The 18,213-nt window shown below is 57.9% G+C and overlaps 1 protein-coding gene across 5 annotated transcripts; it reads right to left on the reverse strand.

Annotated features, from left to right (window-relative positions):
• ATP13A2 (ATPase 13A2) lies at positions 208–11,469 on the reverse strand. 5 transcript variants are annotated; one of them, XR_002444461.1, is made up of 31 exons: positions 9,951–10,380; positions 9,407–9,480; positions 9,141–9,308; positions 9,004–9,062; positions 8,813–8,921; positions 8,637–8,716; positions 8,270–8,347; positions 8,019–8,088; positions 7,793–7,927; positions 7,261–7,327; positions 6,885–7,019; positions 6,625–6,792; positions 6,432–6,542; positions 6,290–6,336; positions 6,071–6,207; positions 5,819–5,870; positions 5,529–5,735; positions 5,344–5,460; positions 4,797–4,953; positions 4,605–4,725; positions 4,328–4,452; positions 3,120–3,280; positions 2,953–3,045; positions 2,799–2,878; positions 2,453–2,605; positions 2,252–2,348; positions 1,857–2,080; positions 1,578–1,729; positions 1,324–1,496; positions 447–1,230; positions 208–297 (listed from the first exon to the last, which is right to left on the reverse strand). XR_002444461.1 is itself a non-coding variant. In XM_021417522.1 (30 exons), the coding sequence occupies exons 2-30, from the start codon at positions 9,407–9,409 to the stop codon at positions 1,063–1,065; spliced, it is 3,447 nt and encodes a 1,148-aa protein (XP_021273197.1). In that variant the 5' UTR covers positions 9,410–9,480; positions 11,206–11,469; the 3' UTR covers positions 208–1,062. The 5 variants fall into 5 exon arrangements, 4 of the variants coding, with proteins under 4 accessions (XP_021273197.1, XP_021273196.1, XP_021273194.1 ...); XM_021417522.1 differs by lacking the exon at positions 9,951–10,380 and adding an exon at positions 11,206–11,469 and having other exon boundaries at positions 208–1,230; XM_021417521.1 differs by lacking the exon at positions 9,951–10,380 and adding an exon at positions 10,938–11,054 and having other exon boundaries at positions 208–1,230.

Genomic DNA, 18,213 nt, shown 5'->3' on the forward strand with positions numbered 1-18,213 from the left:
GCTAGCAAATTCCAGCTGGAAACACGCTGGGGTTGGCGTTGGCCAAAGTCAACTTCTGCCCGTTCCGACATCTCAGTGGTGCCATCCCTGAGCTCTCTGCTTTTGCAGCATCTTCCAGCCCCACTGGAGAACAAAACGACCCCAACCCTCACCCTGACCCACTGCTCTCCTTCCACCATCCCCCTGCCCCACAGCTCCACAGTGTGCTCACGAAAATAGTGTTGATTTATTAGACGTGCTCGCACCAGAACCACTTGAAAGCCAGAAGAGGTACACCCTTCTCCACCCCTTTACGCACTGGAATGGAGTTAAAAATAGAAATAAAAATAGAGATTTGGGGGAAGGGGGGGGGGGGTTTAATGCTACAAAGCTCCTGCTGGCAGCTGGAGGGCCCAGCAGAAGCATCACCAGTGTGCTGGGATCCCATGCCAAAACCTCCCACTGACCTGGAAGGGGGTGGATGGACGGATGGACGCCCTTCCAGCTGCTCCCATGGACCAAAGGGCCAAAATGCATGAGTGTGCAATAGGGGTTTGGGCTCTGCGTTGGATGCTCCAAAGCCCCTCGCTGCTGACAGCTGGCTCAGAACGTCCTTGGCAAGCTGGGGTGGTTTGTAAACATTTCCTACACATCGAGGTGGCCAGCAGGGAGGGCGGAGGTTTCCTTCACAGTGAGCAGAGCCCCGTGGCCACGGTGGGTGCCACCACCGGCAGCACAAGAGGGACAGCTTCAATTCACAGCTCTGACCAGGCAGGAGGGCATGGGGCTGAAGGCAGGAGGGACCCCCACGTGGACCCCCGAGTTCTCGTCTCTAGCATCTCCCACCACCTCTTCTCGCGGGGCCATGGGACCAAGCACGTGGTTTCTGGAGCATATGGCTTCGTGGTTGTGATGCTGAGGGTCTCCCCCATTGGGAAGATGGGATTGTCTTCACATTTATGCTGCATCCCACGGGATGGACACGGAGCCAGGCACCAGATGCCCTCGGTCAGCCTTGGGACCAGGAGAAATAAATACAAGAGCGCAGCGCTCACCCGCAGAGCGGGGAGGAGTGAGGTTTGGCTATCTCACAGCAATGGACATCCGAGGGGTAGCAAAGAGAGGTTCGTTAAGGGGTGGCCAGGATGGCTGCTGGCTCAGATCCTTCTCCAGCCTCTTGAACAGCTTTCTGGATGCCTTCTTCCGGCGCAGCTTACGCAAGCAGCCCAGCAATCCATAGTCCAGCGCAGTCTGTGGCAAAGATACAAGAAAAGCAGGTTGTGGGGGTTTCTTGGACAGATCCATGAGAATGGTGGTCTTACAAACCTTTGCTTTGCTACTCACCTCCAGCACGAAGGCAGAGAAGAAATTGAGCGTGGCGATTCCCAACAGCAGCAGCTTGAAGTTCAAGTCATCAATGTCGCGCAGCTTCAGCAGGGTTTTGGGGAAGCCCAACGGGTACAGGGTCAGCCATATCATGAGGCCGAAGAGGAGCATGAGGACCACCAGGAAGAGCACTGAGGGCGAGGAGGGAGAGAGTTGAGGAGGGAGATGAAAGCGTGAGGTCTCCCCTTGCTCACGGCCAGCCCCATCCTCACCGTTGGTGTAGAGTGGCTCTCGAAATGGGTACCCCTTGGACATGGCAACGGCCAGAATGAGGTACTGGAAGCCAGTGATGCAGAAGAGGACTGTGTTCTCGTAATTGGGCAGGTTTTGGGGAGCTGTCACCGTGCTGTTCAGTGGCACATACCTAAAGAGAAGAGACAGAGGATCAGCGTGGCGACTGAAGTTGACTTTCGGTGCCAACCCCCTTGGCTTTGGCCAGCGCCATCCGCGTTGACTTTGGCCAACGACTTCCCCATGGCCAGGCCCCGTACCAGCTCTGAGAAACGGTGATGAAGTAGCTGAGGACTTGCACAGTGATGAGCAGAGCAGTCTGCAGGAGCAGGCTGCCCAGCACCGCCACGCTGATCAGTGCCCCTTGGGGCCGGCGCACCCCCAGCTCCTTGGCAGGACCCGTGCGGCCCATCAGCACGGCCACAGTGGTGGTGATGATCAGGTCGAAGAAGAGAAACTGGAAGTCGCTCAGGTTGGTGTTGATCTGGGAGGGAGACACGGAATGCTCTCAGCTATGGGGACACGCCGTGGGAGAAAACCCAGGAGCAGGGAGGGGACCAGGCATCCCTGAGTATTGCTGACGGATGCAGGGCGGTCCTCCTCCACCTCCCACGGCCCTGCTGATGCATCCCATCCCCAGGACAGATGGACTCACTGTGTAGAGCAGCAGCACAGACACAAACTGCACCAGGCTGTACAGGGCCATGTACTTAAAGACCCCGAAGGAGGTGACCAGCGAGCACCTTCCCTCCCTGCAGCGAGAACCACCATCAGCACAGCAGCAGAGCCCTGCCACAAACCCCATCCCAAAGAGGGGATGGAGGCACTGAGAAGCCCCTGTGGGTTCTCCGCTCACCGGATGACCGTGGGCACACACTCAATGTTGGCGTGGCAGGAGGTGAAGGGCGATGCCACGGACGCTTCAGCCTCCGAAAGCGAAATGCCCACGTCGGCCGCCTTCAGCGCCCCACAGTCATTGGCCCCGTCCCCACACATCCCCACGCAGTAGCTGCAGAAGAAGTAGAGTTTGTAACGCTGGCACAGGGAGATTTGGGGTTTTCAAGGTCGAATCTCGGCGTTCGGGATAGTTTGGGAAAGGGCAGGATGCGAACAGCACGCTGGGAAAGCCTCCAGCACCCAAGAGATGCCTCGTGTCCCCTTGCTCCCCGCTGCCCCCCAAGCCTCGGGGCTGGGGCACTCACTCGAGCTCCTGCAGGCTGCACACCAGCTGAGTCTTCTGCTCCGGTGACATGCGGGCAAACACAGTGGCTCGGACAAGGATCTGCAAGGAGGGGATGGCTTGGTCCCAGCGACCAGCACCCCACAGATGGGACGTGGACGGGGATGGGGACTCACCTTGGGCAGCAGGTCAGGGAAGTGCTCCTGAAGCACAGCGAAGGATTTCCCATTCAGCGCCAGGTGCAGGCGGCCGTCCCACTGCTGGGCATCCTGCATCGGGCAGAGCAGTCCATCAGCGTGCTACAAGACAGGCAGCACGTTTTTGGGACTGCTTCTCAGCTCACCTCTGGCTGCTTCTCGCCCTGCGAGAGCTCCGCGGGGATGAACTTGACAGATGCAGGCTGGTCGCGGCCGGGCGGCGAAGCAGTGACAAAGATGACCCGCTCGGTCGGTCCCACCATGCAGCAGCTCCTGGCCACATTCACAGCCGTCAGCATGTTGTCTCCTGCAGGTGGTGGTGGTGTGAGTAGTTGTGTAGTACCATGGAGTAACCAAACCTAGGCTGGCACGGCGCTCAGAGCTCTGCTTGCTTTGCTGGAAACCCCCCCCCAGGGCACTGCGTGGGCTGTGCACATCGGGGTGCTGACAGGACATGGGCTTTTACGCTGCTGATGGTGTAACAGTGGTGTAACAGGGGCTTTGCTGCTCAGTGCGCTCACCCCAGCTCTAAGGGTGTTGGTTGCAGAAGCAGCCGACACCTCCCGACCTCTCCAAACCCACCAGCAAGGGATGCAAAAGGGACGCGATGCAAACAAGTCGTGGGGACGTACGTAAAACAGGGTCTGGGACTCCTAACAACCCTTCACCCTAATCCCAGCCCCACACCCTAGCACCTAGCTTCAGCTCGTAATCCCTAACCTCAGCCTCTAAACCCAGAACCTAACCCCTAAACCCCAATCCCATAACCACTAAACCTCAGTCCCATAACCCCTAAACCCTAAACCCCAATCCCACGTCTCCTAACCCTCCAATCCCATGTCCCCTAACCCCAAAACCCCAATCCCTCGTCTCCTAACCCCCGATCCCATGTCCCCTAACCCCCAATCCCATGACCCACAATCCCTAGACCCCAATCCCACGTCCCCTCGGCCCCTAGACCCCAATCCCATGACCCACAACCCCTAGACCCCAATCCCACGTCTCCTAACCCCAAAACCCCAATCCCATGACCCACAACCCTAGACGCCAATCCCACGTCCCCTTGGCCCCTAGACCCCAATCCCATGACCCACAACCCCTAGACCTCAATCCCACGTCTCCTAACCCCCAATCCCATGTCCCCTAACCCCAAAACCCCAATCCCATGACCCACAACCCCCCAAAACCCCAATCCCACGTCCCCTAGACCCCCTAGACCCCAATCCCTCAACCCCTAGACCCACAGCCCCCACCTCCCGCTGGGGTCTCACCACTGACCCGTGCTGTCAGAACCCCGCAGCCCCTCCTTGCCCACCCTCCCTCCCCCAGCCCCGTGTCCCCATGGCAGTGCCACCTGTCACCATGACGGGACGCACGCCGGCGTTCCTCAGCAGCGTGATCACGGGCGCCGATTCCATCTTGAGGACGTTCTTCATCACCAGGAAGCCCAGGAAGCTCAGGTCGCTCTCTGCTGCATCCCTGCCGGGCACAGCGAGCTGCACGGCACCACCTCCCAAACCACAAGGAAAGGATGCAGGGTCGGGGGCGAGGGGGAGAGTGCAAACCTCTGACAAACACCAAACCCAACACCAAAGCCAACGGGACCTAAAGCCAAAGCTGCGTGCACCGACCTCGTCAGCTCCAGGGCGTCCTCGAAGCTCCTCACCGCGCTCAGGGGTCTGCAGGCCAAGGCCAGCACGCGGAAACCGTCGGCGCTGTAGTGCCGCAGCACCTGGGAGAAATCCGCGGGCACTGCCGCGGGGACAGCGGGCTCCCAACGGCTCCCAAAGGCACGGGGACAGGAAGGCAGCGTGGGAACGCACCCGTCTCCGTGCTGCAGAGGCTGGCCACCACCTCCGGGGCCCCTTTGAGGTAGAGCCAGGTCACGTCGTCCCCGGGCAGCTTCGTGAGGACGCTCATCCGCTGCAGGGTGGAGGAGAAGGGGAAGCGGCGCAGGATGCCCAGGGGCGAGCGGTGCTTCTGGAAGGCATCGCAACCCAGGAGTGTGAAGGGCGGCACTCGGGGTTGCAATTTGGGGACAGAATCATTGAGCCACGAAGAAGACCTCTCAGGTAGAGCCCAACCACCGACCCATCCCCAGCGTGACCATTTATAGCCCCTAACCCTAACATCGTAAAATCATGATGGCTGGAGAAGACCTCTGAGGTCACCGAGCTCAATAACCAGCCCACCCCACAATGCCCGCTGTGTCCCTCAGTGCCACATCTCCACGGTTCTTAACCCTCTCTGGGGACGGTGACCCCAACACCTCCCCGGGCGGCAGTGCCAGCACATCACCGCTCCTTTGGAAATGACATTTTTCTTAGCACCCAACCGGGACCTCCCCGCTGGACGCTGCGAGGCACTCACCCTGCCCGGCGGCTGTTCTTCCTCGGGTGGAGGGTTCATCGTGGCCAACACCTTTGTCCCAAAGCGCTGCAAGCCGGGCAGCTCCCTTTCATCGCCCTCCTCCGCCATCTCCAGGCGCTGGAAGCAAGGCACAAGCACAACGCGTGCCACCACCCTCCACACACCAATCCCACCGCTCCCCTTACCCAGCCGGTGGATTCCAGCATCTTGAGGTCCACGGGGTCCCCGACGGGCTGGCCCTGCAGCAACGTGATGCTGTGGCAGGCGGCCAGAGCATGGAGCAGGGGACCGGCGGGCAGGCGACGCGGCTCGTGGACGATGGGCATGAAGTGTCCGTCCTCCAGGGAGACCACCCCCCACACATCCAAACCTTCCTCTGTCAGCGTCCCCGTCTGCAGGGTGGGGGAGCACGGTGGGGGTCACAGGAGCAGCTCCGAGCTGGGAGCCAAGGCGTGAAGCCGGGCCAAGCACTCACCTTGTCGAAGCACACCAGGCGGATCTTCCCGCACAGGTTGATGCGGGGTGGGCTGAGCGTGGAACCACAGGATGATTAAGGTTGGAAAAGGCCACGACGAGCATCCGGTCCAACCCCAACCCACCCCTCACCGTGCTCACATCCCTCAGCGCCACATCTCCACGTTGAACACCTCCAGGGACGGGGACCCCACCCCCTCCCTGGGCAGCCCGTGGTGACGCAGCACCGCTCTTCCTGTCCCTAATGCCCAACCTGATGCAGAAGATGCCACGTTTCTTCAGCCTGTTCTGGGCGTAGATGGAGCCCACGGTCATGGCAGCTGGGAGAGCAGGCGGGACAATGACAGTGATCAGGTCGAGGGCACGGATGATGATTTGCCCCATGGGAACCTGGCGGGCGAGGCGCGTAAATGGGGTGAGCATCCTGACAGCATCAGCTGGTGGATCTTCATGGCTGATGGCTTCACCCTACCTGGTTTTTCACCATGATGAGGATGCTGTACAGCGTGCCAATAAAAGCTGCGCAGAGAAAAGAACGGGCTGCGGTACAAAGACAAGAGATGGGGATTCCACCACAATGAGGAATTTGGCTGCTCCAGGCAATGCCTCCCTACCCAGCACAGCGAGGAACAGCACAAACTTCACAGCATCCTTGTAGAACTTGAAGGTCACGGGCTTGGGGTAGAGGATGGAGCTGATCAGGTCACCTTTAGCTGTGCAAAACCCTATGGGGTAAGAGCAGGAGGACCTCAACGCACGCTCAAAGCCACCACTCCGAGGTGACACAACGTGTCCACGCCGTGCTACCTGTACGGGTGACAACAGCCAGCACCTCCTGCCCCACGTAGGACCTGGCCTGGATGACGTGCGTCCCACAGAACAGCGTGTGCCTCTGGTGCTCCTTGGGGCTATAGATGGTGCCCGCAGCCCCTCCACCATCTGGGAGAGGCGTCTTCAGCACCGGCACGCTTTCCCCTACAGGAAGAACCCAGCAGTGATGAGCGTTGCTAATTTCTAAGCAGGGGGGTGGACGCGAGGATGGGACGGGGACGCTGGGATGCTCTCACCCGTCAGCATGCTCTCGTTGACCATGCACTCGCCCGTCAGCAGCGCGGCGTCGCAGGGGACCAGCACGCCGTCCAAGGGCAGGCTGATGCAGTCACCTGGCACCAGCTCTGCAGAGCTCACCACCGCCTCCTCTGCTGGGACAGCACCCAGAGCTTCCTTTGCACCCAGAGCCCAAACCACCCCAATGCTATTCCACAGGGTATAAGAGCCACCACTCATCCGAGCCCCTTTCCGAGCACGCAGAGAGGTGCTGAGACACCAGCTCATGGTTGGGGTGCTCCCATTGGGTCTCCCAGCAGGAAAACCCAAGCATGTTTCCAAGGGCTTGGCCCCATCCCAGAGGAGCCCTTGCTCATCGCAGGCGTCAACGCTCACCTCCGTCAGCACGGCGGACTCGGATGCTGATGGACATCCTGGCCATGTTCCGCAGCGTGGTGCTTTGCTGCAGGGGAGGGAGCTGTTAGAAGGAGCCAGAAGCAGCTCAACAAGCAAAGTAAAGCGCCATGAGACAAATGGGTCTTGAGTGCACCAGGCTGGGGACCACATACAGAGGATGTGGTGTGAAAGAGTGGTGATGCACTGGAGCTGGGTGCCCAGGGAAGCGGTGGAGTCACCGTCCCTGGAGGTGCCCAAGAAACATGGAGATGTGGCACTGAGGAACATGGCTGGTGGGCATGGTGGGGAGGAGTGGACAGCTGGACTGGAAGATGTTATGGAATCATTAAGGTTGGAAAAGACCCCTAACTCCATGAAACCTCCCCAAAGCACTGGAGCATGGGTTGCACTCAGCCAGCTGGCTTCGGAAATGGGTTATTCCACTAAGCCAGATCCCAACAAAGCCCCCAGTAAGCCAGATCCCAAAGCGGGCTGGGCTTTGTGAAGCTTTTCCCAAGGTCCAACCACCAACCTTCCTCGTCTCGTAGAGGGACAGCCCCAGGGAGATGGTGGAGATGAGGAAGATGCAGGCGGCGTAGTAGTAGTAGGCATCGCAGACCCACAGCACGATGCTGAGCACTTGGAAGATGTAGAAGGGATTGAGCACCTGGAGAGAGGCTCATGGTCAGGACGGCTGAGGATGCTCTGCAGCCAACTGGGGACGCTCCTGGGTCTGCAGTCCTCCCATGGGTGCTCACCTCCTCCACCAGGAGCTTGGCGTACGACTTGACTGGCACCTCGATGAGGTTTGGGCCGTAGATCTTTCTCCTGCACGGTAAAGATGTAAGGTATTTAAAGGACAGTGCAGTGGTACATCAGCCCCTGTAACCGAGCCCTGAAGGCTGTCCTTGCTTCTGAAGTCAGACTGTGAGAGGAAAAACCATGCACCCCGATTTGCCTGGGAGAAAAACCCTCCTTGAGGTGTCCTACCCTGCTGCTGCATGCCCACCTGGAGCTCTGGTCCTGCTGGCCCAGTCCAGCCCGACAGAGGTGGAGCTCTGCACAGGTCCAGCCTTCATCCAGGGCGCTGGGGTCAGGGGGTGGCGAGAGGGGGGGAGGGAAAGAGAAGTGAGAAAAACAGAGTCAGAATGACTGGGAGCACAGCGGAACACACAGCACGTCCACGTCCCCAGCAACAAAAACCCTTTGGGAAAGAGAGAGCATCTTGTTCCGCGTGCTCAGCCAAGGCCGGGAGCAGGAACAAAAGGGGCACAGTGAGGAGACTTGCAAAGGCTTTGAGACAGGGAGAGAGGCTGCGGTGCGGGTGCACGACCTGGGGGTGGGTTTGGGTTGTTTTTTGGGGGGAGAGGAGCTACCTGACCCTGCAGTACGCCTGCCGCCTCTCCATCCACACATAGCGCAGCCCCTCGAAGAGATAGTACCGCAGGACGTTGTGCTGAGCAGAGAGGGGTGCACTTTTAGAGGGCTGTGGGTGGCACAGGGGAGCAGGGAGGGGGGGTCTGCGGGCTCCAAGCTGGGCTGCAGAATTCACCTCCTCCTGGTGCAGGTGGATGGTGTCCCGGCTCTCCTCCTCATCCGCCACGCCAACGGCGATGCTGCTCTTGCGGTCCTCCAGCCTGGCCCCGGGGTGATGCTCCAGGCTGCTCGGGGCAGAGGACTGCCATCAATCTCTACCAATCCCCCCCCCACCTCCCCACACACATAAACGTGGGTTTTGCTCACCTGCCTTCACCCAACGCCTCCGTCTGCACGCGTGCAGTGAAGCGCTGCCCGAATCGATCCTGCAACACACACAGCGTCGCAGGGGATGGAAGCGGGACACCCCCCCCCCCCCCCAAAAAAAAAAGCCCAACGCTCACCCTGATGATGACCCAATCCGCCTGCCCCAGGGCGCAGGGCTTGCACCTGGCCCGCACGCCCAGGCTGGGTCTCCAGTGGAAGAGCAGCAGCAGCAGCCCAGCACTCAGCACACAGCACGCGTGGCACAGGGCTGCGCGCCACGGCTGGCTGCGGTACCCGCTCACCTCCTGCAGGAACACGGGGACGGGCTCGCTCGTGCCATTTGCTTGCAAGCAGGCTGCTCTGCTCTTCTGGGTTCCCCCCCAACCCAGCGCCCTGTACGTACCATGCAGGATGGGTCTGTGTCGTGCTGCAGCGTCCCGTAGCCCAGCCGTGGGCTGCCCAGCAGCCTGCTGCTGTCTGCAGCGCAAAAAACAAAGCGTGCGTGGGGTTGGCAGGGGGGAAAAGCACGTTATGATGGCACTGAGAGCTGTGCCAGGCACGGAAGGAGACACCGGGGCAGAAGTGGCTCCGAACGCAATCCAAAGCCCCCAGATGGTGGCAGGGGTGGCAGTCCCCTGCTCTGTGACAACGCTGCCAAGGGACAGAAGCTGGCACGGAGCAGAGCGCCCGAGGCGGGGAGCGGAGCTGGGGCAGCGCCAGGCGAGCCGTCCCGCAGCGCTTTTCATGGCTTGTTTTGCTCCCTTGTCCTTTCCTCCTCGCCCGGGTGCCGGGAAACGGGCGGAAAACGCCTTTTTTTACCCTTTTTCCGTTTGCCGTGCAACGGCGTGCGCGGCCGGAACCCTTCGGGCCATCGCGTCCCTAACCTGGCAGCGCCGCTGGGACCCCCACCCGCGTCACCCCAGCCCCATCGCCGTGGCTTTCCTCACCTGCTCCCATCCCGGCCGCTTCCCAGAGCCCACGAGCGGAGCTCCCGGCTGATCTCACCGGGCCGGGCCGGGGCACTGAGCACGGCGATGCCGCGCGTGGGGCACCGCGCTGCGCCCAGGAAGCCACCCGGTGCCACGGAGGGGCGGGCAGAGAGCGCTCGGAAGCCGCACAACCCGTTTGCACCGCCACGCCTCGTCCGCAAACAAAACGCGGCGCAGCTGCGGTCCCTGCTCCTGTTCCCGCACCGATGCCGGCCGGGAACGAGCGCATCTTTCCGCCGGCGCACGCCCGATGCCACAGCTCCCGTTTGCAAAGCCTCGCGAAGCAGCTCGCTTCCAGGGGATCGCTCCGCGCTCCGTTCTCCTGCGCTTTCCAACGGGAACCCCAAGGTGCGGGATCGAAACTCGGCTCCCCCCCCCCCCCCGCGCGCATCCGGAGCTAAGCGCTCCGTTCTCCTGCGCTTTCCAACGGGAACCCCAAGGTGCGGGATCGAAACTCGGCTCCCCCCCCCCCTCCGCGCGCATCCGGAGCTAAGCAGGGGAACGGGCCCCGCCGCATCGATCCCGCACGGCTGCAACGGTGCAAAGCCAGCAGGGCGTAAAGCGGAGGTGGGCTCGCAGTGCTCCCAGCGCTACGGGCATCGGGGGGCATCAGCCGGGACACGGCTGCGCTGAGCCCTCCTCCCCTCGGGCAAAGCTGGGGGATGGGGAAGGAAAGCAAAGGAAAAGAGAAGAGAGCAAAGCGGAGCGGAACGGAGCAAAGCTGCGACCTCCGGGCATCGCGCGTGATGCGAGAGCTGGGGTCGGTGCAAAATGCAACAGCGGGGAAACGCGAGCCCTGCGTGCCGGGCAACACCGGGGCTTCACCGGCACTGCCATCCCCTGGACCGCACGCATGGGGTCACGCAGGTGGCAGCTCGCACGGATCCCCACCGCGTCACACCCCTCCCCTCCCCTCCCCTCCCCTCCCCCCCGGGTGCTCCTGACCTGAGCTCATGGCAGGGCCACGCGTGGGCCGTGCGCTGCCGCGCCGGGGCCGCGTTGAGCAGCGACAGCGGAAGGGAGGAGCGTGGGAGCTGCCGGGATTTGTAGTCCTTACACCATCCCCCCCCCCCCCCCCCCCGCAGCAGCAGGCAGGGAAGCGATGCGGACTGTGCCCCAAAGAGACTTGGCAGCTCTGCATCCTGCAAGGAAATGCAGCAGCTCTGCCCCAACAGGGGTTTTGCATCCCGCCCCCCTCCCCCTTTTCTCCCACCTCGGTGATGGGGATGCAGGGGGCTCAGCTGCAGCAAAACCACTGTCAGGAAGAGCCCAGCTCACGCTCAGCTGCACTGCTGCATGCCCAAAGCCACCATCATGCAGGGTTTGTTTTGCAGGAAGGGGGACGAAGCAAATGTTTTTATTGGATGGAGCTCAGGTCCGTGCTTCTCGGTGCAGAAATAACACTCCCCAGCGTGTGATGTCCCTGCCCTGTGCACAGCCAGCTCTTCAAAACGAACCTTTGCTTTTAGGAGCACGATAACCTGCCCTGCACCGAAGGCGATTACCTGCGGCCAGTGACTCATGCTGAGCACACAAAAGCAGCAGGCAGCGCTCCTCTCAGCGCGGATCTCGAGCACTTCATTTTTTTTTTTCCACATCCGTGATCCGCTCCACCATTTGCCTTGGCATTACGGAGGATTTCCTCGCCCATCAGCTAACAAGCAACGCCTGGGGAGAACCCAGCACAGCCGGCAGGGAAAGGAAGCGTGATGATCTGCCCAGCAACAGGCACGGGGTTGCAGCAATGAGGAAGAAGTGTGCTCAATTCTCAGCAGAAACTGAGAAACTGATTGCTGAGAGCAGATCTGGGAAACCCCCCTGCAGCAGGATGTCTGCACCGAGCACACCCGGAGCGCTGAGCACATGCCACGGTTTCCTCTCTTGTGCAAGTTGCACCGTGCAACTTCAGCGCTTCTGGCAGCGTCCCCTCACGCAACCATCGTGTCCTTCTTGGAAATGGACAAGGGGATGCTCTGGGTTTGGCCCCTAGGCCCCTCGGAATGGAAAAGCCCTGGCTGTGTGCATCTGTGGGGTCCTGGAAGTGGTTATTCCAAGAGCTGCTGGGAAAGCAGAGGGAAAACAGAGCCCCTCAACGGAGCAGCAGCCCCAGGTGGCTCTGATTGCTCACAGCTCTCACGTGGCAGCTGCTGGGTGTGCAGGAGCATTGCATGCAGGCTCCATCCCGCCCTCCAGCCGGGCCTATTTTTTTTTATTAAAAAAAAAAAATTAAAAAATATAATCAGGACAGAGGCTGAGGAAACATCAGCCTGGCCCCGTGCTTTCTGCAAACCTGCCCTCGTTTCCTGATCGTCAAACTTAGCAGGAAGATTTTGGTTCCAGCCCTTTCCTCGGTCTCTGCTGCCCCCGCGTGGCCAAAGCGTGGAACTGCACCGGGTGCGGCCGCGGTCAAAGTTGCTCCGGGAGCTCCGGACCCAGCCGAGTCCCCGCGCTGCCCCGCAGAGTACCATAGAGCGCGCCCGGAGCTGCGCAGAGCGCCGCTCTGCTGTCTCCGCTCTGTGCCGCCCGTCTCTATGGTGATAAGTCCTCCCGAACTTACTGCGCATCTGCGGGAAAAATGCGGAAGTGGAGTCTCTTCGCTTTAGCCGCTCTGCGCCGCCAGTCCGCCAATCTCTATGCTGTTTGGTCCTCCAGGCGGCACGGCGCATGCGCGCAGAAACGCGGAAGTGGTATGTTCGAATTCTAACGGCTCTGCGAAGCGAGCCCTCCAGTCTTTATTGTGATTGGTCCTCCAGGCAGTCATTAATGATGGCTAATGTTGTATTAAATGACCCTATTAGGAGCTCTAAAGATAATTGTATTAGCCCACAGTATAACTCTAAACTTAACCCGTAACCTGATACTCAAAATAATTGGAATAGCCCTTTCTCCCAAAAATCGACAGAAAATGATCCAGGAAAGTCACCGTCACTTTAGTCTTGGCTTTAAAGATCGTAAACAGCAACACAGCCTTGGGTCTGGGGCTGGGAGAAGGAGGTTCAAGGGGCAGCGGTTGGGAAGTTGTCGCCCTGCAGCTGTCCCAGGGCCACGTGGTCGCCATCTTGGCCATGGCTCGCGCCTGGTGAGGACAGAGCACTGCCAAATTGGGATCACTGGATCGTTAAGATTTGAAAAGGCCTCTGAGATCGTCTGGTCCAAGCGCCAAAGAAGCCCTGAAGAAGGCAACAGCTCTTCTCAACACCTTCTCAGTGTCTTCTTGCACTGTAGCGTGGACCGCAAGCCCCCATCAGTGGTGGGACAGACATGGAGAATGACTGTTGGACAAGGTCCAGCATTATTTTCATCCATGAGGCGTTTTGGGAGGAGCCAAAATGTCTATTTATGAGCTTCTAACACTGAGAACTTCCCATCCTCCCCGCTTTCCCCCCGGGAGGATGCGTGCCTCCTTCTAGGTCTTTAATGTGAGATCATTTGAAGAGATGAAAAGGCATGCTGCAAGCTGGGAAAGCGATGTTAGCAGTTTATATTTAATTAAAGGACATGTTCTAAAGGTTACAGAGCCTCATGCATATGGAAACCAGCAGCAGTGGTGCCCCACCATTCCTGCCAGTGAGGGATAACTCAGTCGGAGCACATATGGCTCAAGCACTCCTCCAGAGCCTCCATCAGACATCTGCTGATGCTCCAGACATCTGGGTCACAAGCAAAGGAAAGGGACTCCTGTACAAGGAATAGCACAGCCCATATGCTGAGCACCAGTAGGAAGGATTTCCTAAGCTGGATGAAGCCTTCCTGCCCATGAGCAATTGACATTTGTCACCAACCACCCAAGCAAAAGCGAGACCCAAGCAAGTGTGGCAGCACATGGCTGACCTTGGGAATTTAAAGCAGTTGTTCCCCAAGCATGTATTTCTGCATCCACCTAGTGGCACTGGAGTAAAACCGAGCAAATCTGGCACGCTCAGCCCATGACATAAATCTATCCCAGCCCTAATGCACGCATTGGAGCGCCCTGCTTCACAGGCTGGCAAGTTTGCAAGAGGAGCAGTAATTTACAGCCTGAGACTGGACCCTTGTCTTCATTTCAACCGCAGATCTCTGCCAGCTGCACACTCAGCAGCGCTCAGTGACAAACTGCCTGACACAAGGACCTGTAGTACAGCCACCAAGTAGAAGGATGGCAAAGCATCTCCCCCCATTTTTTTTGCCTTTTTGGGGAGGCAAGGCTTTTTTCTTACCTGGATATGAGCCCCACACAATGCACAAAGCACTCTCACCCTGGGGAAGGGTCAGGAAGAGGGTTTCACCCCCATGTGCATGCCCTGAGTGCCTTCAGGACACAGCCTCCTCTACCCTGTCATGTGCATCCCAACTCGTGTCAGCCCAGCACCCCCCTCCTCACCCAGCAAAGGACCCTGTGTTCTTTTTTTTCCCCCTATACTATTTCATCTGATGACCAGAAGACTCTGTAATTTATCTTGTCCCCACCACCCCAAATTTATTTCAAGTCAGTCCAAAGGGCTGCATGCAGACAAGGGCTCCCTGTGATAAACTCGCTTTGATGGTCCACTTGACATCTTTCCATCATGTGTCAGCAGCATCCACCGTGACCAGGACACCTCAATAACAGCCCTATGCTGAGCCAAGGCTGGGTCACATGCATGGCTGCAGGGAGAGGAGATGATGAAGAGCAAAGTCATTATAAATATCTTCAGATCATTAGTGATTCCTCTTCCTTATACTTATTCATGTGCAAGCTCCATTTAGCTGGACCGCAGACCAAGCCAGAGGCTATGCACAAGAAAAAATTGGATCAGGGCAACTTTTTATAGCCTCAATGAAGCAGCGATGGGGGGAAGCCTTCTCCTGCAGAGCCGTTTTTCCTCTTGTCACATGGTGGCCCCTCATGACATGCATGATCTACAACCAGCCACCAGCACACTGAAGCTTTATGGAGTGAGCACATCACCTCCAAATCATGCAAGTGTGTCCTATGCTTTAGATGTGTCCTCCGTCCCAGCCCTGTAAATACTCAGATAAGTAGTACTGCATGAACTAAGCATGTGTATTTAGTTACTGAATCATGGCTTAAGGAAATTAGAGCCAGATAATGACTGCAGTTATTCTCACTTATGTATATAATGACTTCTCTAGGGGAGATATCAGCTCATTTCCACAGGACAACCACAAAGCAGATATGAACACAGATACTGCTTCTGCTCCATGTTGTGTGGTAGCAAGTTAGCAAGGATCTCTGAGAAGGGATTCAACCTGGCAGCTGTAAATTCCTGCAGAGAATTGCCATCCCAGTGGCAATGGAGCACCCACGGCACTTAACATTGGTGAATGTTAATGAACACTGCTTCATTGCAGTGGCCACTTGCTTGCCAAGGACCATTGGCTGTGACTTGGGAGCTGCTCAGGACTAAAATAGAAACCTTTTCACTTGATGGATGTTCACCTCCTGCATCCCTTCCAAAACAGAAACCATTCCATTTGATGGGTATTTGTGTCCTGCACACCTTAGGCTGCACAACTCAAGCTGGTGCAACCCATGGGCTCAGTGCCTGCTTGTCCAGCATGTGGGGTGCTAATTGGGGGCAAGCTCCTCAGAACACTTTGGGGTTCAGCAAGAGATCAGAGGAAAGGAAAATCCACAAATATGATCTTTGTCCACAAACTATTCTTAACTAATTTCACTGTCCTAGCTGAAGTTTCCCAACCCAGATGTTTTGAACTGGTGCTTGATGTTCTCCGCATTACCCCAGGAGTCCTCCAAGCTGCCAACGTCATCAGATTCCCAAAACAGAGAGTCAGGGTACTCCTGGGGAGCCCATCAGCCTTCCCTCCCACGTTGCAGTTTGTGTTTGCAGGTTCAGACCTGCTCCATCTGCCCAAAGCCCGGTGGGCTGCCCAGCAGGAATGAGCTGGACAGGACACTGAGGACAGCGATGTGGTGGGGATGGGTTGATGGTGGGGTTGGGTTGATGGTTGGGATGAGTTGATGGTGGGGTTGGGTTGATGGTTGGGATGAGTTGATGGTGGAGTTGGGTTGATGGTTGGGGTGGGTTGATGGTGGGGATGGGTTGATGGTTGGGATGGGTTGATGGTTGGGATGGGTTGATGGTGGGGATGGGTTGATGGTTGGGATGGGTTGATGGTTGGGATGGGTTGATGGTTGGACTTGATGATCTTAGAGGTCTTTTCCAGCCTTCCCGATTCTCTGACACAAGATGGAAATTGAGATTTTTGCCCTTTGCTTAGGTCACAGACAGCACTGTAGGTCAAATAGCAATCATTCTTAAAGAGAGTTTGAGTATTTCTTGTTGAGGGCCTGATTCTCTTAACCCAAGAGCCCTCTGTGCCATCTGTCCCCAAACAGGAGCTCCAACCACCTCCATCCCCACCAGACACAGGTGCTGCTCAGCGCAGTGCACATCCCCTGGCCAACTGCTGGGAGTTTGCACCTTGGTAAGGCAACTCCTGCAGCAGCTCCCTGTCTTTCAGTGACCCTCACTGTGCCAAGTTGCAGAGAAACTCAAATCAGCAGACACCGACAGTGCTTTTTTCCTTATGTCTGCACCTTATTTTTCCCCCTCCTTGTGTTTTCCAGCTTAATGTCTATTCACACTGATCCCTGCGCCTTGACACTAACATGACATAACAGGTGAGACATCTGTCTTCCCAATTCACCTGCTCCCCTCCCTCCCTTTTGACACAATCTTGGCACAGGAGACCCATCCAAAAATCCCCTGCTGGAAAAACAAATGAGTTTGCCTCAAGAAGGAGCTCGGAGGAGGAATGAAGGATATTTCTCACGGCGGCTGATGGACACCCCAGCCCCTCTCTGCAGGGCTGGAGGTGTTGCAGGTGCTAAGCAGGGGCCAGGATTGAGTGGAGAAATGCGTGTGGTGAGCAGGGCCGTGCGTTGGGTGGGATTTCACTTGTCATTATTCACATATTTGTTACAGCTACCAGGCAGGGCTGTCAGCTGCCTTCACCCATCTCCCGCCCCATCCACCCAGACAGAGATAAATGGCCCAGGAGCACCCGGCAGCACCGCTATTTCACGGCCCTAACCAAATCCACATGCACCTCCCAGCAATGCATCCTCCAAAACATTCACACTGTGCTTCGCTACCTCTGCACATTGCAGACAGTGGGGAGATGCCCGCAGCTGCATCCCCCCATGCCCAACGCCAACCCTGAACGTGGCACAGGAGCACACCTCCCCTCTCCCACCCGGGCTTTTATTTCCTTTCTTTGGAGCACCAGCTCTTCCAAAGGCACAGCCCAGAGCTCTGCTCTTGTTTAGGGGCATGCCACTAACAAGGGCAAACTCACATTCGTGGAGCACTGAGTCATGATTGAAGCCCTATGTGCATCTCGTTAGCAGCAAACATCCTGGGGCTGGCTATAAATACACTTCCAGTTACTCAGAAGCGCTTTGAAAGTTCCCCTGTGGGATTTCCACGTTGCAGACGGGAACCCTCCCGCCCCCCAGCAGCATCATTCGTCCTGCAGAGATGCAGGGATGCAATGAGCAGAACAGCTCCCAGCCTGGCTGATGAAGTCCTCACTGCTGTTTTTCGCCCAGTAGCAAGGACAGTGAGCTCACAAGCATGAAATCCCAGCTCCAGAGGTGGCCGGCTGTCTGCATGCTGGCAAAGCCAGCACCCAGTGCTATAGCACTGCTGAGCAGCACAGCTCAGAGCCCATCACGGCTTTGTGCAGTGCAGAGATTTGGGGCCACCCAATATGAAGACACAGGACTCTCCAGTTCTCCTCCAAAGCCAGCAGCGCCGTGCTGCGTGCACATCCCCACGGCTGCCCAAGGCCAAAGGAGACAAACGCTCCTTCTCAAGCAGCATCCACCCCCAGGGCCCCTCCCTGCAGTTGGTCCATGGCAAGCAGTGGTGATAACACAGCAGCAGCCCATCTCCTGCCCCTAGGCAGCTGGCTCTGTCCCAGTCACTTAAGTCTTGGCTCAGAGCCCTCACTCCTGGACTCATTTTGCTGCATTGCTTTGAGCGCGGCACTTCTGGCAGAGGAGATGTGCTTCCTCCCACCAGGCTTGGCCATCGCTATCCGTCCTCTCGCATCTCTTCCCTTCTCTAGCTATTCTCATGCACACAAAGTCCTAAAAGAAAAGTGGAACCAACAACATTTCGAGTGAAGCTTGCACTTCACTTGAAGCACTCCTGTTGGCAGCTGAAGGCCAACCACGCATCTGGAAAGTTTGAACCTAACCTTAGCCCAGAAT

Source organism: Numida meleagris, chromosome 20 (assembly GCF_002078875.1).
Source record: "Numida meleagris isolate 19003 breed g44 Domestic line chromosome 20, NumMel1.0, whole genome shotgun sequence".
Taxonomy (NCBI): domain Eukaryota; kingdom Metazoa; phylum Chordata; class Aves; order Galliformes; family Numididae; genus Numida; species Numida meleagris.